At 35.3% G+C, this 18,645-nt stretch overlaps 2 protein-coding genes across 5 annotated transcripts; both read left to right on the top strand.

Moving 5' to 3' along the window:
* LOC109840046 (riboflavin synthase-like) lies at positions 309-15,023 on the top strand. Of its 4 annotated transcripts, none has more exons than XM_020408542.1 (4): positions 309-1,128; positions 7,603-8,631; positions 8,783-9,647; positions 9,740-9,940. In XM_020408542.1, the coding sequence occupies exon 1, from the start codon at positions 354-356 to the stop codon at positions 1,101-1,103; it is 750 nt and encodes a 249-aa protein (XP_020264131.1). In that variant the 5' UTR covers positions 309-353; the 3' UTR covers positions 1,104-1,128; positions 7,603-8,631; positions 8,783-9,647; positions 9,740-9,940. The 4 variants fall into 4 exon arrangements, with proteins under 4 accessions (XP_020264131.1, XP_020264129.1, XP_020264130.1 ...); XM_020408539.1 differs by lacking the exon at positions 309-1,128 and adding an exon at positions 9,947-10,793 and having other exon boundaries at positions 7,607-8,631; positions 9,740-9,858; XM_020408540.1 differs by lacking the exons at positions 7,603-8,631; positions 8,783-9,647; positions 9,740-9,940 and adding an exon at positions 14,661-15,023.
* LOC109842127 lies at positions 9,218-10,417 on the top strand. The gene is made up of 3 exons (XM_020411036.1): positions 9,218-9,647; positions 9,770-9,858; positions 9,947-10,417. The coding sequence occupies exons 1-3, from the start codon at positions 9,218-9,220 to the stop codon at positions 10,415-10,417; spliced, it is 990 nt and encodes a 329-aa protein (XP_020266625.1).

The following is an 18,645-nucleotide window of genomic DNA, read 5'->3' on the forward strand; positions in this document are numbered from 1 at the left end:
CACCAACCACACACCCTCTCTCTCCACAGTGCAGGGTGCCCCACATGTGATTTTTTAAAAAAATCACATGTGGGGCCCCTGCACTGTGGAGAGAGAGGGAGTGTGGTTGATGGTGTGCCTTAGAGTGTGCCTCTATCATTTCTTTTATTTATATGCAATTTAGTCAATAAAAATTGGGCTGCACGTCACGAAATAGTGCTATGCTACATGTATTCTCAGGACATTTAAACTAAAACATATGGGCCATTATAAGAACTAGGAGCCCAATTCTTTAGGCCTATCTCAGTCCCGCCAGTTCTTGGCTAAAATCACAAACAAACAGAACAGAAAATAGAAAGTCAAAAAGGGCAAAAATGCTGTCGTCCGCTTTCACTCCCAAATCCTTCTCCCCTCTCAAAACCCTAAACCCCTCCCTCTCCCGACGAATCCCCCACCGTCCCAGATGCAAGCCCGCTTCCCTTACCGTCAGATCGCTCTTCACCGGAATCGTCGAAGAGATGGGCCAGATCCGCCACCTGGGCCCCACCCCCTCCGGCGACGGCATCGAGCTCAAGATCTCCGCCAGGACCGTGCTCGACGGCGTCAGTCTCGGCGACTCCATCGCCGTCAACGGCACGTGCCTCACCGTGTCCCAGTTCGACCTCGCCTCCTCCCAATTCACCGTCGGCCTCTCCCCCGAAACCCTCCGCAGGACCTCTCTCTCCGACCTCGGCCCCGGCTCCCCCGTCAACCTCGAGCGGGCCCTGCAGCCAGTCTCCCGAATGGGGGGCCACTTCGTCCAGGGGCACGTGGACTGCACGGGGGAGATCGTGTCGGTGAGGCCTGAGGGGGATTCGCTGTGGGTGAAGGTGAGGGTTGAGTCGGCCGATGTGATGAGGTACATCGTGCCGAAAGGGTTCATAACGGTGGACGGAGCGAGCTTGACGGTGGTTGGGGTTTACGAGGAGGAGGGGTGTTTCGATTTCATGCTGGTGGCTTATACTCAGATGAAGGTGGTGATCCCAACGAAGAAGGTCGGGGATAAGGTTAATTTGGAGGTGGATATACTCGGCAAGTATGTCGAGAAATTGCTCAAGAGCGGCGCTGTGAGCTCGGCTTCTTGATTGCTGGAAGGAGAATGAGGAAGAGGTATTTGGTTTTGGTCTCTCATTTGATTATGTTTATTTATTATGTGATTTGAAGGTTATGTTTCAATGCTGCCTGATACTTGGATGGGAAATATAATTTGGAAGTTGTTTGCTTTTATCTGCCGAATAAATGGATTGCTGGAAGCTAGTACTTTATGATTATTTGAACAATTTAATTTGATAACGGAGCGTGTGAGAAAGGAATCAAATTTACACTTAAGGTATTAGTTTAAGTTCTACTCTATGCCTGTTTGATGTTGAACTTTATTCATGATTAATTCAAAGAGAAGAATCACAAGAACGCGGAAGCAATACCTGAATCCATTGCTTGGATCTGAATTAGGATTTTGATGATCTTCTAATCTTAAGGGTCTCTCTAGCCAAATTTCTCTCTAGATAGAGGTGAAGAGAATTAGAGAATGTAACCCTAGATTAGGCACCATAACCCCATATTTATAGTTGTTCTTTTATAATTTGGTCCCTCATCAAATTATAATTACAACCTGGTATCCGCACATTTAGCCAATGGTTTATGTAAATACCCATTAACCTAACTTTATTGATCACTTTATGCGGGTTAACCTTAAAGATATCATTATACTCTAATGTAACATATATGCCCATAATTAGATTTAATCCAACAATCTCTCACTTGGGCACTATATGTTTCATTAAAACGAGTACAACCTTATGAGCTTAGAAATTGTTATCACAAATAATGGTATTTCCGAACAATCTCGTCCATTGACAATATCAATATAGGATCAAAGCGGCCTTCATCACATTTATCGTGACTAAACCCATCATTGGTCACATATACCAATACAATCAAATGACATAGATCAATCATAGATGTGCAGTATGGAAATTACATGCAATGTGATCAGTATATGTCTATTTCTAACTGGTCCTACCTTAAACTTTAGTGAGATCAAAACCAAACATAATGTAACAGAATGTATGAACTGAATACTTTATTCTGATCAGATAATACAACGAAACATAAAGCACTAAAAATTTACAAACTCCCACTAAATCATAATATCCTCAAATAACACCACACCCATACGAGCAGTGTGCTCATGAAAGACCTTGGGTGACAATCCTTTAGTAAGAGGACCAGCTATCATGGAGTTTGTCCCAATGTACTCTATGGATATTTGTCCACTCTGTATCATTTCTTTCACAACCAGGAACTTAATGTCAATATGTTTTGATTTAGTTGAGCTCCTGTTATTGGAATACATAACTGCTGATTTATTGTCACAAAATAACCTTAATAGTCTTTCAATATTTTCCAGAATGCGCAGTCCAGTGACAAAATTTTGTAACCATATTCCATGATTGGATGCCTCATAGCAAGCTACAAACTCTGCTGTCATAGTGGATGAAGCTACAAGTGTCTGTTTGACACTTTTTCATGATATAGCTCCTCCTGCTAACATATAAATGTAGTCTGATATAGACTTTCTACTATCTTGACATCCAACAAAATCAAAATCAGAGTACCCAATGATCTCTAGCTGATCTGATTTTCTGTATGTGAGCATATAATCTTTTATTTTTTAAAGACACCTCATAATCTTTTTGACTGCTATCCAATGATCCATATCAGGGTTGCTTAAGTATCTACCTAACATCCCAACAATGTACTCAATATCCGGACGCGTACACACCTGAGCATACATTAGACTTCCTACAGCCGAAGCATAAGGAATCTTCTGTATTTTCTGAATTTTAATGTTGTCTTTAGGGCACTGATTGAGACTAAACTTATCTCCTTTAGCAACATGGGTGTCTCCTGGTCTGCAGTTTTATATGCCAAACCTATTAAGTACTTTATCGATATAACTTTTTTGTGATAATTCAAGTATACCTCGAGAACGATCTCGATGTATCTGGATTCCTAATATAAAAGAGGCGTCCCCAAGATCTTTCATCTTAAAATTCTTTGATAGAAATCTTTTGGTTTCGTGTAATATGCCTATATCATTAGTGGCAAGCAATATATCATCGACATGCAGAACCTGAAAAATATGCTTACTCCCACTGAACTTGTGATATACACAGTCATCAATAATATTCATCTCAAAACCAAACGAGATAATTATTTGTTAAAACTTGTAATACTATTGACGAGGAGCTTGCTTGAGTCCATAGATGGATTTTTTTAATTTACAAACCATATTCTTTGGGTCACTTGACACAAAGTTTTCTGGTTGTACCATATAGATCATTTTATCAATGTCTCCATTGAGAAACGCAGTCTTAACATCCATCTGATGTAACTCAAGATCAATGTGAGCAACAAGTGTCATGATTGTTCTAAAAGAGTCTTTCGATGAAACCGGAGAGAAAGTCTCTGTATAATTAATGCCTTTCTTTTGAGTAAAGCCTTTAGCTACAAGACGTGTCTTATACCTATCCACATTACCATTTGCATCCCGCTTGGTTTTAAATATCCATTTACAACCAATTGGTTTTGCACCTTCTGGTAATAGGACAAGTTCCCAAAGCTTATTGCCTTGCATAGGCTTGTACTCTTCATTCATGGCATCAATCCACTTTTGAGAGTTAGAACTTTTCATGGCCTGAAGGAAGTTGATTGGATCATCTTCCATCATTTTATTATTTTCCTCATGTTCTTGGAGAAATATAATATAATCATCCGGAATAGCATTTCTTCTTTCTCTTATGGATCTCCTTAAAGACACTGGTTCTTGAGGTTGTTGAGTTTGTTCTTCTGGAACAGGGAGTTATTCAACATTGTCATCTTGAGGTTCTGAATTTACTTCTTGAGTAATAACATGTATAAGAATCCGAAGATTGTCAAAAGTAACTGTATGGATTGGATCTGAAGCCAATTTCTCCTCAAAAGCAATGTTTCTAAGCTTATTTATCCCCCTACATTCTCAAAGAATATTGCTGTTTTCGTCTCAAAAATATTCCCGAGTGTGAGATCATAAAACTTATAGTCCATAGAGCGTTAAAAATACCCAATAAAGTAGCTGCTAACTGTTTTGGAGTTTAATTTTTTTCATTTGGCCTATAAGGCCTTGCATCAGCTGGACATCCCCAAATATGTAAGTGCTTTAAACTGGGTTTTCGACCAGTCCAAAGTTCATAAGGTGTTTTAGCAACTGTTTTATTTGGTATTTTGTTCAGAATGTAAGCTGCTATCTTTAGTGCTTCTTCCCAGAGTGACTTGGGTAAAGAAGAATGAGCAATCATACTTCTTACCATATCCTTAAGAATCTTATTTCGTCTTTTAGCTACACCATTCATGTTAGGTGAACCCGACATGGTGTACTATGGGACGATACCGTATTCCTCTAGGTATCTAGCAAATGGTTCTGAACGTTGTTCACCTGAACCATTATATCTGCCGTAGTACTCACCACCACGATCAGATCTAACGATTTTAATTCTTTTATTGAGTTGATTCTCAACTTCAGCTTTAAAAGCTTTGAACATGTTCAGAGACTTAGATTTTTCATGAATACGATATATGTACCCATAACGTGAGTAATTGTCTATGAATGATATAAAATATTGTTGACCATTCCAAGATGCCATAGGGAATGACCCACAAATATCTGTATGTATCAATTCTAAGATTTTTGAAGATCTATCAATTCTAAGATTTTTGAAGATCTATTAGCAACTAATCGCTTAACTTTGGTTTGTTTTCCCTTGATACATTCAACACAAACGTTAAAATCCGAAAAATCAAGGGAATCTAAAATGCCATCAGACACAAGACGCTCAACTCTACATTTTGAGATATGAGCCAAGCGTTTATGTCATAATGTCACTGATTTTTTTTTATTTAATTTACGCTTAGTATCACGTGATTTCACATTCAAAGTTTGATTACAAGAAGCAATTGTATCAAGCAAATATAGATTGTCATAAGTACTTAAGTAACCAGTTCCCACAACATTTGAATTAAAAGATAAACTGAATTGATTGTTTCCAAATGAACAAGAATAACTTGATTTGTCCAATACAGAAATAGAAATCAAATTCCGTCTAAAAGACGGTGTTACAAAAGTATCTTTCAAATCCAAATAAGAACCAATTCCTAACAGCAACCTAAAGTGCTCAATTGCTTTCACATCTACCGATTGTCCATTGCCCACAAAGATGTGTCTTTCAACATCACTTGACTTTCGGTAGTTCAGGCAATCCTGTATAGAAACACTTATGTGAGTAGTAGCACCAGAGTCTAACCACCAAGTGTTTCTAGGTACTGAAGCTAAATTAACCTCAGAACATATCAAAGTAAGAAACATACCCTTCTTAGCACGCCGGACGTGATATTTGGTACAATCATTCTTTACGTGTCCAACCTTATTGCAAAAAAAACAACCTTGATCATCCTTATGTTGTTTCTTCTGAATTGGACCCTTAGCAGGTTCATTATCATTCTTCCTTTTCTTGCCCTTATCCTTAGAGGCATAGGTCAAATGAGCACTTTTAGTCTTATCTTGCTTTAACCTGTCTTCTTCTTGCACACAGTATGAAATGAGTTCATTTAGGGTTCATTTCTCCTTTTGCTAGTTATAACTGACCTTAAATTGATTGAATTGTGTAGGAAGAGACAACAAAATCAGATGCACCAGTAACTCGTCACAAAGATCGAGTTTAAGTGCCTTAAGTTTTGAAGCAATATGAGATATTTTCATAATATACTCCCTGATATTTCCTTTGTCTTTATACTTCATCGAAATCAAGCGAGCTAAGAGCGTGCTTGTTTCTACCTTATCGTTTTTTACAAAACGCTTCTAAATTTCGGCAAGGAAATCTCTGGTCTTAGTAATTCCTTCGGATTCTATGCCCCTGAAGGCTTCAGGAACGCCGCGCTTAATGATCATAAGACTCGTGCGATTTGAACGCTCCCATTTCTCATACTCCTTCTTTGCATCAGGAGTGCTATCCGTATTGAGAGGTTGAGGTTGTTCAGTTCTTAATACAAGGTCTAGATCCATACAGTCAAGAATAATTAAAATGTTCTCTTTCCAAACATTGAAATTTGTCCCATTGAGCATGAGAATTGAGTTGATGTTAGTAGAAATTGTTGCAGCAGACAGTGTTTTTAAAGGCGCTCTCGGGCGATCGCCTCGGGCGCAAGGCGCTGCGGCGCAGTGAAATAGCGCCCCGCATGAGGTGCGGGGCGCTACACTTACGCCAAGCGCGCGCCCCAGAGCGCCCGAGAGCGCTTCGCTTTTGTAGGGAAGTCGATCGCCTCCGTTTTCAGCGCGATTGGCTTAAGAAATTGCAGGCTATCGGGTAGAAACCCGACTCAAGCTTAAACCCAAAAGGGCGAAAACAGATCTAACCTGTTACAGCAAAGAATTAGGGCTTTTTCAGCGTGATTGGCTTCTTCGACAGTTCCTCGTGCCTTCGTTTTCGTGTTCGGTCTCTCCCTTTCAACTTCGTGGTCGGTCTCTTCCTTTCGATTCCAGTTCGGCGACTTCTTGAGAACGACGAGAAGCCCGCGACGAGCAGCCGGCGGTGAGAACGAAACTGCAGCAGGTAATTTTTTCCTTTTTTTTGCCTTTTTTTTCTTTTCTTTTCTTCGGTGACTTGGGTCTTCCTTTTCTTCTTCTTTTTTTTTGACTTGGGTCTTCCGTTCTCCTTTATCTTCGGTCTTTTCACTTTTTTTTTTATTTTCTTGTTACCTGCTACAGTCTTCTCTTTTTTCTTCTTCCCTTCTTCTTCTCACGGGAATGTTTAACTGTTAATGTTTGAGATAGTAAACAGTAAACTGCTTTTTAATTGATAATAGGTAATTATTAAAGTTTGGTTTGTGGACTATTTTGATTAATTATAGGCTAATGATTAATTGATGTTTGATCACTTGATTAATAATAGGCTAATTGATTAATAATAGGCTAATATAGGCTAATGATTAATTGATGTTTGATCACTTGATTAATAATAGGCTAATTGATTAATAATAGGCTAATGATTAATAATAGGCTAATTGATACTTGATTAATAATAGGCTAATTGATTAATAATAGGCTAATGATTAATAATAGGCTAATTGATATTAGGTAATTATTAAAGTTCTGTTGACTATTAAGAGTCTTAAGACAAGGTTGATCACTTGATTGATTGATTAAAGTTCAGTTGAAATGCGTAGTCATGAAATTATGAAATTGCAACAACATTGTTCTTATTAATACATATCAGTCATAATTGTTGAAAATGTGCTACAATTTGATTTCCAATGCGAGACTGCGAGTATTGATTCTTTTTATTTGAGCTAGGTGTTGTGTTACTAGTTGACTTGAAACTTGATTCGTCATTTGTAACCTGTAAAGAGGAAAATAAAATTTAGCAATATAGTTGTTAGTGATGCAATATATTAGTATGAAAATTTGAATAATTTGCAAGCTTGAATGAAAATTAACGTACATGTTTAATACTTTAATTCACTAAATCTATTTTCATTGTTTTGATGTAGATATGTCTTCATCAGCGGGTAGTGGAAGAAGACAAGATCCTACATGGAAATATACTTCATTGGTTGACGAAGGGAATGCCAATAAACATAAGTGCATATTTTGTAACAAAATCACAAATGACGGCATATCTCGACAAAAAGAGCATCTAATCGGGACGGATAGGAAACGCAAAAATATGAGTCTTTGTCAAAAAGTCCCTCCCGATGTGGTTGAAGAGCTTAAAGATTATGAAGAAAGACAAAAGATAGCTAAAAGACAACAAGCTATAGATGAATATCTCCCCGAACTTGGAGATGAGAACATGGTGGAAATTGATGATGAGGAGGATGAAGATGAACAAGTACAAGAACGTAGAGATAGAGGAAAAAGCACGGCGGTTCCTAGGTCATCTTCAGTAACGGCAAGAGGAAGAGGGGGTGTTGGCATGCACAGTGCGGGATCTTCCACAGGCCTAAAGAGGAAGGGGCCGATGGATGCATTTCTTACATTCGATCCCGCTTTAGAGGTCGCCAAGGATGAAAGAAGACGCAAGTTGAGGCAATCGTGTATTGAAGAAAGCCTAAACAAAGATGTAGTGGCTAAAGTACATCAAGACATAGCTCGGTGGTGGTATCAAGCCGGCATTCCCTTTAATGCCGCTCGTCTTAGATCTTTCAAAATCATGTTAAAGTCTGTGGGGATTTTTGGGCCTAACTTGCCTCCTCTGACATTACACCATTTGAGAGAGCCTTTGCTTAGGAAGGAGAAAAAATACACTGATGATCTAATACAACATCATAAAGATGTGTGGGCTACTAAATGTTGTTCTTTCATGTCAGATGGTTGGAGTGACAGAAAGGGGAGGACATTGATCAACTTTCTTGTGAACTCTCCTCATGGTACGGTGTTTCTTTCATCTATTGATGCTTCTGATGAGATCAAGACGGGTGACAGAATGTTTGAGATACTTAGTGAGCAGATTAAGCTCATAGGACCTCAGAATGTTGTTCAGATCGTCACGGATAACCATTCTAGTCTCAAATATGCAGGTAAATTTTAAGCAATTAATTTTATTTTGGTTATGAATCCTTTGCTAATGGTAAATTTTAAGCAATTAATTTTATTTTGGTTATGAATCCTTTGCTAATGCTATGTTAGGTTGCTCTGATATTGATCTTTTTTTTATTCTTTTATTTATAGGAGCGGAATTGGAAAAATAGTATCCTCATTTATATTGGACTCCTTGTGCTGCTCATTGTATTAATCTCATGCTCAAGGATATTGGTAAACTACCATCTGTGAAGCTAACTTTGAGTCGAGCTATGGAGTTGACTGGATTCATCTACTCACATGCGTGAGTTTTGAAGCTGATGAGAGGTCAAACTAACGACAGAGAGCTTCTTAGACCGGCGGTGACACGATTTGCCACATCATTTATGACTTTGTCAAGCATCCATCGACAAAAAAATAACCTCAGAAAGATGTTTAATTTGGAGGCATGGAGGCAAAGTAAGTGGGCAAGAGATTCAAAGGGCAAATCAGCTGAAAGGATAGTTCATATGCCATCTTTCTAGAACAACATCGTTCGTATTCTCAAGCTGACGGCTCCTCTTGTTGGTGTTCTGAAACTTGTTGATGGTGACAAAAAGCCTGCTATGGGATACATTTATGAGGCAATGGATAGAGCTAAGGAGGCTATTGCTAAAGCCTTTGGTGATGATTCAACAAAATATTCTGAGGTATTTGAAGGAGACTATTGCTAAAGCCTTTGGTGATGATTCAACAAAATATTCTGAAGTATTTGATATCATTGATAAGAGGTGGCAGGATCAGCTTCATCGTCCTTTGCATGCTGCAGGATATTACCTTAATCCTGCATTTTTCTATGACCATCCAAATATCGAAGGGGATGACGAAGTTATGAGAGGTCTTTATCAAGTCATTGAGAAGATGGTGCCCACACAAGACCAAGACAAGGTTGATAGGCAGTTGGATATATACAGGCATGCTGGGGGTCTTTTTGGTATGGAGATAGCTAAGAGAAACAGAAAGAAGAAGTCTCCAGGTAAATATGCATAATATAAAGTTATAAACCCTTAATTGACTAGATTTCTTATAAGAAATATACTACTAATCATAGTCTATTTAAATTGACAGCTGATTGATGGGAGTCTTATGGTGCATCAGCACCAGAGTTGCAGAAGCTTGCTGTTAGAGTCCTCAGCCTTACTTGTAGCTCCTCTGGCTGTGAAAGAAATTGGAGTACTTTTGAGCAAGTATGATTAGTTTTATTTTATTGAACAAAATAGATTTAATTCCCTTAGAGATATGGATATTGATTTGATTGATTTGTATAAATTACAGATACAGACCAAGAAGAGAAATAAGTTGGATCATAAGAGGCTGCAAGATCTAGTTTACTGCAAGTACAACCAAGCTTTGAAGGAGAGATATGACCGCAGAGATTCTATTGATCCGATTAAATTGGCTGATATAGATGAAAGCAATGAATGGTTGTTAGGGCAGTTCGGTGCAGGTGAAAATGCAGAGAATGACTTGGTGGAGGGCGAGGATAACCTTACATATGGTGTCATAGGAGATGCGATAGGAGTTGAAGAAGATGATTCTATGTATCTAAGATCGACTAATAGGTTTCGAGGATCTTCGAGTGGTATTGGTTCTTCGTCAAGGAGGAGGGAGCTAGTTTCTGAGTCAGAAGATGAAGAGGAGTTTAATGACGAGGAGGAGGAGACTGAAGATGAGGATATACCCTTAGAAGGGGATGATGATGATGTTAATGATGATGATGTTAATGAGGATGATTTGAATCATTAGGCTATTATTTTGCTACTTATTTGCTTTGTTTAATTAGATTGCTTGTTTTGCTTTGATGTTAGTGAACTTTGGAAGTGTTTTAGTTGCTTTGTTTTTTTGTTTTGATGGACATCTTGATTTGCTTCAATGATTAAAACTTTATCTTGTGATCCGGTAGTATATATTTTATCTTGAGTCATTGACATTTTTTATGTGAAATGTCACAAATATTTATTTTTTCATGCATCTTGTATATCTTCAAAAATTTTGTGATCTGGAGTGCGCCTCACTTCGCTCGGGCGCGCGCATCGCATTGCGCCTTGCGCATGTACGCGTAAACTGACTTTGCGCCCCGCATTGCGCCTTGCGCATTGAAAACACTGGCAGCAGATGCATTAGCTGAAATAAACAAAAGATTTTAACCTTAATTAGTAATCAATAAAATTTAAATAATGACGAATCTCATCTCAAGATATCTGACACAACATTAATATCAAGTCTTTGGACAATAATATTAATTTGTAAGTGATACCTTATTGCAATGATCAAACGCTGACAATAACGCATGTCAGATAATAAAACTATCTTTAGATCGATTCATTATTCACATGTAAATCTTATAATTGTTACACGTTTATCATCACAGATGTGTATGCAGTCTAAATAAATATTAACTTTCTTTTGGGCCGATTAAATATTTACACGAAAACACACACAACCATCTAACATCCCTCATGAATAATCTACACAAGAGATGTTACTTTTGGCAACTTCTTGTTTCAATTAATCATTTAGAATGAGAGATAAACTTAATACCTTAGTGTCATATTATTTGAATTAAATAATTGATTAACTACCAAATAATGTTCTGAAATTAACTTGAGTAATTAAAATAGATTTCTCTATTTTAATTAACCGTAGACAGACCTATAAATTAATATGGCCTACAACTTAATAAATTATTTGAGCAATTCAAATAATCTCCAAATTAATCACATGCCCAATAAATAAAGACCCGATACTAGATTAGGCCCATAACTTAATAGGATTATTTGAGAATTCAAGTAATCCACACTTAATTGAAATAGGCCCAAAACCAAATAAACTCTTAAGTGGGCTTTGACCTTTAAGAAGAAGTGCCTTCATTTCTTCATAACATCTTCCCAAAAGAACGAAGCTGCGTGTTACTGTAGCCTTCTTTTACTCGACGGGAAATAAAAAGATAACAGAGAACGAACGCAAGGTTCGTTGAGAATGAACGCGGGGTTCGACTTGAGAACGAACGCGTGGTTCGTTTGGATCGAGCACGAGGCTCGCCTGAGAATGAACGCGGGGTTCGACTTGAGAACGAACCCGGGGTTCATTTGAATTGAGCACGATTTTCGCTGAAGCTTTCCAGCCCTGAAGCTCGCCTAAAATTGAGAACGAACGCGAGATTCGACTTGAGAACGTACGCGAGGTTCCTCCTTTTGCCCTAATTCATCGCACGTTTTCACGCACGATTTCTTGCACGAACACCCCTTTAGGGTTTCGTTTTGAACCGTCGCCGCCGCCGCCGCTTAAGCTCCCGCACCCTAGGGTTTCGAAACCTTAGGACTTCCTGATGCCACCGCCGCTGTCTTCCATTGACAGCGGGCCGCCAGCGAACATCGCTGACGAGGAGTTAAGTGAACGATGACTTAATCCAAATTTCAATTTATGAAAATTATGAACTTTGATTGCACACAATTTTGATCAATGAGTTAATCCCTAATTCATGAAATTGATGATTTTCTCACAATCTGGATCAAGAATTTGATCCAGATTCAACAGCCGAAAGAGAAAATCAAAATCAAAAGAAAAAAAAAGATTTTTATTATTATTACTGTTCATGCATGCTACAGTTCCAAAGCAAACAGAAATAATAATAAAAAAATTTGAATTTTTTTTCATCCTACAGATCATATTTGCACAGATCCAAAGGCGCATCAGATCTTAATCAAGCCAAATTAAGATCAAAGAAAAAACCCCAAATTCTTAATCTTAACCATAAATCTCAAAGAATTAAACACGGTGGTTTTGATACCACATGTTGAACTTTATTCATGATTAATTCAAAGAGAAGAATCACAAGAACGCGGAAGCAATACCTGAATCTATTGTTTGGACCTGAATTAGGGTTTTGATGATCTTCTAATCTTGAGGGTCTCTCTAGCCAAATTTCTCTCTAGATGGGGGTGAAGAGAATTAGAGAATGTAATCCTAGATTAGGGATCATAACCCCTTATTTATAGTTGTTGTTCTTTTATAATTTGGCCCCTCATCAAATTATAATTACAACCTGGTATCCGCATATTTAACCCATGATTTATTTAAATACCCATTAACCCAAATTTATTGATCACTTTATGCGGGTTAACCTTAAGGATAACATTATACACTAATGTAACATATATGTCCATAATTAGATTTAATCCAATATTTGATTGTTCTGGAATTGGAACAGGCGGGGTAATTTTCATCTATATCTATGAACTGAACATGTAAAACCTTAATGGTTAGTTCATATACTCATGGAAATGATCTCTCTTCGACCATATCAAATTTTGAGTTGCATAATCTTTATAGTTAGCATGTTGCATAATCTTTATAGTTAGCATGTTTGGAGTATAGAGTTGTCAGTATTTCAGGGTGGAGAGTGAGTGTAGAAGGTTAGGAAATATGCATGTTAGGTGTCATGTAGAAATAAACAGTAAGTGTATCTACTTTTACTACCTCAGTCCAGCTCCAAGTTTAAATTTCTCTGCGTTCACCTCCGCTTCAAGAAGTTCCTTCAACTATACTCCTATGTTCTTGACAGCACTACCCTTTTGGGGAATTTCAGCTCCTTAAAATGCAGTTCGTCATGCCCAGCAACTCAGAAGTATGAATACGAATAATGATACAGGTTCGAGTCTAGCAAGGATTGTGAGAGGAAAACAATAGTAAGTATCAAGTGTTCTTAAGCAATCTATTTAGGGTATCTAGAATCCAAAATAAAGTATGTAAGTTTTGAAAGGAGACAACTAGAGTCATATATTGGAGTTGAGTGGAAGATGTTGTATAGATCTAGAAGAACTATGAAGAACATTTGTTAAATACATTATAGACCACAAGGTAGAAATTTTGAACCGAATACAGGTTTGGCAATTTGAAAGAAAACGAGAGCATACAATGAATAGGGTTCGAAAATAATAATGAGTTTTTGGACATGGTTACTGTTTAATGCCTAATGTGTCATGGGGATTCTTAGCCTGAATAGTATGTGTTTCCCAGTGCATGTCCCTTTTATTACCCATAACTCAAGTGTAAGATTGGTTTTGTCTTGCTTCCATGCAGACATGTTTCTCACCCTTGAAATAGTTTCCAATCAACTAACTCTAACTCTAATGTTCTCTATTTTCCGATCTCTAGATTATGTTAGAGGATTGGAATAGCTTATCCTCCTTCAGTGAAGTTACATTTAAGTTCCTACAAGTGTCCACATTTTTTATGCTTTTCCCCATCTCCCATCTTCTGAGTCATCCTTCTCAACTTCCTCATTTCATGTACAATCATTTTTGACATGTTTCTCATTGCAAAGGACTCTAGCGTATAAAGCATAACTGACAATCAACATTGTAGTTTCATTGAGAAAAACTTATTTATATTGTAGTCCTGAAGCTCCTGTCTGCTTCAAACATCCTATGTTAATTTTGTGAAACAACACTGATGTTAAATTTGTGCATCATCCTTCCAACAGCTTGCAGTAGATGAATCATAGTAATTCTGATACAATTTTTTTTTCTTTCCTTAGACAAGTTATTTCAGCATCATCATTAAGTGCATCTCTAATTAGTACCGGTAAGAAATGCAGCTAGCTTTATTATATGGAACTGCCTCCAATCTCCACCTACTTTTTTGCACAACTTAAATTCTATGGCCTACAATGGAACCCCATTACGCAGAAATTTTCCTGTACTAAAAGACTCAGTTATATTCTTATTGGACCATGCACCTCTCCTTTTCTTCTTCCTGTGTTAGGATTTGATCTCCTACATATAGGAGAAACCAAAGTTCATCACAGGCAAAATATAAGATTTTCTACCTTACTGCTAGATCCTCCATATTTCTTGAAGCTCCTAGGATTTCTGTATTTTTTCCATTTTACATATCACACTTCTACATATGTGGATACAACATTTTCATCTTCTGAAATACAACGTGTAGTCTGAAGTAAACTCAGTAGATATTGCCTTCAACCTAGACTACAGATTTGAGGCTGTGTTGATTCTAGGCGCTTTGAGTGGAAAAGGAAACCAACATTTACAAAATATGGATTTCGAGCGAAGCTAATAGTAATGAATTGATTGAGAAGATGGAAGACCTATTGTTGGAGAGGAAGATGAATAAAGTGGCAAAGACGAATGGCTCGGGAAAGGCAAAAAAATGGTCAAAAGATGTAGAACAGTTTTTTCTCTAATCGTGAATTTTTTTTCGTCTTTTCTTCCCAGAAAATGGTTTAATTTTGTTGTTGAAGTCTGCAAGTTTGAGAGTCTTCATGTTATGAGCGTTGGGAATTTTTTCTTCTGCATTCCTTTTTCAATAAAAATCTTTATTTGAATGTAAATTGAACATTTCCCTTTTACAGTTGTGTTCAATAATCTTTTGTTAGCAATGTAAATAAATTGTAGACATTGCTTGTGTTCTACATCTCCATTCGCTAATCTGTTTTCAACAATGTCAATGAACCGTGTCAAGTCTGCTCAAGTTCCTCCTTACTACTGGCAGCAGATGTCTGTTGAGCTACAGGTTGCAGGGATACTGATTCCCTGCGTGCGCGCGCACGCACACATATTTATGATAAAATGAGATGATGAGCTCATATTTTTATCGTGAGCTAGCCCAATAGGCTACTTGAAACGATGATTAGCACTCCCCATTGTGATTTGTTGAAAAAATTATATTATTTTAAAAATTTTAATCAATGTTTTAGCTATGTGTAGAAGGGACGGCTGTTAAGTTGCTTGAAAGATGAACATATCATACTAATTTGATTAAGACTCCAAATAATGTGAAAATTTTATTATATATATTTGATGACGTATTGAGTAAGAAGTACGGTGCTGATTTTGAATTTGATGACCCAATTAGTCGAGCTCACGTTAACATTTGAGCTTCATTTTATACACACACATATATTATTATTATTATTACTATTATAATTTTGCCCTCTTCTTCAAAGTAATAGCATGGTTAGAGCATGTCCAACTCTATAAAATTTGATTTATGCTAACAGAATCTTTGAGTAATGGTGATGTATTTTATGCATCGGTACAGAAATAAAGTCAGTAGTTCGTGGTGAAGGATTTTGGACTTCATTCGAAAGAGATGGATATAAACAGTTAAAAGAAAAAACAGAATACGTCAACGGTATAATGTTTGTTAAACTGTTACAGTGGGCTTTTTTTTTTGTGAGAATAACGAACTACGACTTGATCAGAAGATGAGTGTAGTTGATCTATGAGGCAGGCTCGATGACGGAGCTAAGAGCCATTTACGGCCCAACAAGCCCAAAGCTGCCCTCCTTTAGAACTAGCCTCAACTAGCAACTGCCATTTTTGGTAAAAACTAGTTTTTACACACGTGCAATGCACGTGATTTAATACCATGATTAAGTATTTTTGACAGTTTGTGCTTATTTTTTTTTCTTTAAACTCTTACATCCCGATTATTTTTTTATGTTTGTTTAAATGGGATACACCCAATTTAAATTTTCATGTTGATATTTGAATTGACAAAAAACAAATATAATTTAAAATTAATTTGAATTTTCATATTATTTTTGATCGATATGAAACTAAGCTTTATTTGATAAAGTATAGCATTGCAAAGTAAAAAAATATTAAAATAGTGTTATACAAGAAAGGTGAATATTTAAAACCAATATGGCAAAATGATTGATTTAAAGTATGTTAAAATGATGCAAAAGAGAATATGAAGTTTATTCCTAATCATTGATAGACTTCATAAAAAAAATATAAATTAAAGATTAATGCAACTCTAGTATACTTTTATATGATAAAAACATCCACATAAGAATATAAAAGTACTGAAAAAAATTCATGAAACTCCCTTCTAAAGATTCCTAATTTCACTCAAAATAATTAAACTATTCTATAAAATATTCATAAAATATTGTTTTTATTTCTTCTATTTTATTTTTTATTGAGTTAAGATCAATCCTTCTTCAGGTTTATCATTTATTATTTCTCGGACAATTCTAGAGTATTGTCTTCATCATCTACATCAATTATGACATCAGGCTAATTTTGTATTTTTTTATGCTATTATCTTTCCTAGGCTCGTTAATTTTTTATCATCTCATTTAACTTTACAAAGAAGTCAAATGTACTTATGATGTTCAACACAAACTGCTCAAAATATAGACTTTGATTTTTTTTTTAATTTAATGAGAATAAATATTAATTTCATATATATAAAATTCTTTGTGTTCCTAATTTATTACTTAAATAAATTAGAAGCTATCTCTTTATTTTCCTCTAAAATGAATTCTTCTGATGTGCATCCAATAAGAATTTCTTTTATTTCAATAATATTACATTTGCTCTATCCCTGTCTAAATACCTGTAATATTCATTACCAATTTTTCTTAGATTATAATATTAATATTTAATTTGAAGAACACAATATGGAATTTATGAATACTTACTAATTTTTCTTATGTCTTCCATGGAGATTTTTTTTATTAGGATAAAGTTATTAAATTATTTTTTAATGTAACCTATTCAGTGCTTTATTAATAGATATGTCTTATGTTAATGCCAATTCAAGTGATTCATTGACGTTTTCTGAATTTTAGATTTATTTCCATTACTTTTCCATTTGCAATGGAAATAACTCACAATTCTTTTAAATTTATCTCTAAATATTCTAATAGTTTCTCCATATGTAATTCCTTGTATTCTTTTACCTTATAAATATTATTAACATCAAAGATTAAAGTTTCTAAATTAAAATAAATTAATGCTAAGGTATAATATTATAGTGTTTTATCATTTCTATGGATTTAAACATCTATCAATTAATGTTACGAATGTATTTTGGCTACCCCAACTTATTACTAAAATTATATAAAATTACTTTAATTTATATAGTGCCGATAATTTTTAATCTATAATATTTTTAAAAATTTTATCCATTAACCGGATGTTTTTAATCAATTCTTATTGTTTTTGTTTACCAGTATCAACTTAGACTATTCTTAGATGCTGAAAATGGATAGTAAATCCCTAAATTAGAAATTTTAATATATATATATATGAAAAATACCAAACAATTACACTTTTCTTTGCCAAGTTTTAAAATTTTAGCCCATTTTTGTGGTTTTGAACTTTGAGGGTGTGATTTATAATTTTTAAAATTTTGAAAGAGTTTTTAAAAAAATTTACTTTTAAGTTTGGTAGTTGTAAATTCTATGTTTCATGTGTTGGTGGTAATTTTTTAAATGTTAGTATATTTCTTGTAACTCTAAAATTTTGAGGGTGTCTTTTGCAATTATTAAAACTATAGATTAATTTTGAAAAATATTAAATTTCAGCGGTCTACCAATCGACGAATTTGATGTGTGCTAGTTAAAAATTTTGAAAATTTAGAGTTTTTTTTACGATTTTTAAATTTTGAAGGAGTTTTTTAAAAATTTTGAGGTTAATTTTGGCAAATTTTAATTTTTTAGGTGTCTAAGGGTAATATCTTGAATTCATCTTATTTTATTTACAAATTTTAGAATTTTAGGGTGGCTTTTTATAATTTGAACTTTTGAAGGTGTTTCTATAATTTTTGAGATATTGAGGGTGTTAATTAAAAAATTTAAATTTAAATGTCAAAAATTTTAGGTGTATCATGGTAATCTCTTGAATTCATCTGTGTTGTTTGTAAGTTTTAAAATTTTAGAATTTTAATGTGCTTGTCTGTAATTTAAACTTTTGAGGGTGTTTCTATAATTTTTGAGACATTGAGGTGTTAACTGTAAATTTTAAATTCTTTGCAAACTGATGTTAATTTTTTAATTTCATGTTTTTTATTTTAAGTTTTGAGACATTTGGATGAGTTTTACAATTTTAAACTTTTCAGGGTCTTTTCTGCAATTTTAAAACTTTTTATGGTTTTTTTGCAATACTTCATGTATTATAATATGTTATCTACTTGTAATTTCTTTATCTTAACAAACT

Source organism: Asparagus officinalis, chromosome 5, assembly GCF_001876935.1.
Source record: "Asparagus officinalis chromosome 5, Aspof.V1, whole genome shotgun sequence".
Lineage (NCBI taxonomy): Eukaryota > Viridiplantae > Streptophyta > Magnoliopsida > Asparagales > Asparagaceae > Asparagus > Asparagus officinalis.

Coding starts and splice junctions, on each gene's coding strand:
- LOC109840046 (XM_020408539.1), top strand. CDS start 7,779: ATGAGTCTTTGTCAAAAAGTCCCTCCCGATGTGGTTGAAGAGCTTAAA. Junction 8,632..8,782: donor TTCTAGTCTCAAATATGCAG/GTAAATTTTAAG, acceptor TTTTATTTATAG/GAGCGGAATTGGAAAAATAG.
- LOC109842127 (XM_020411036.1), top strand. CDS start 9,218: ATGGTGACAAAAAGCCTGCTATGGGATACATTTATGAGGCAATGGATA. Junction 9,648..9,769: donor CAGAAAGAAGAAGTCTCCAG/GTAAATATGCAT, acceptor ATGGTGCATCAG/CACCAGAGTTGCAGAAGCTT. Junction 9,859..9,946: donor ATTGGAGTACTTTTGAGCAA/GTATGATTAGTT, acceptor TATAAATTACAG/ATACAGACCAAGAAGAGAAA.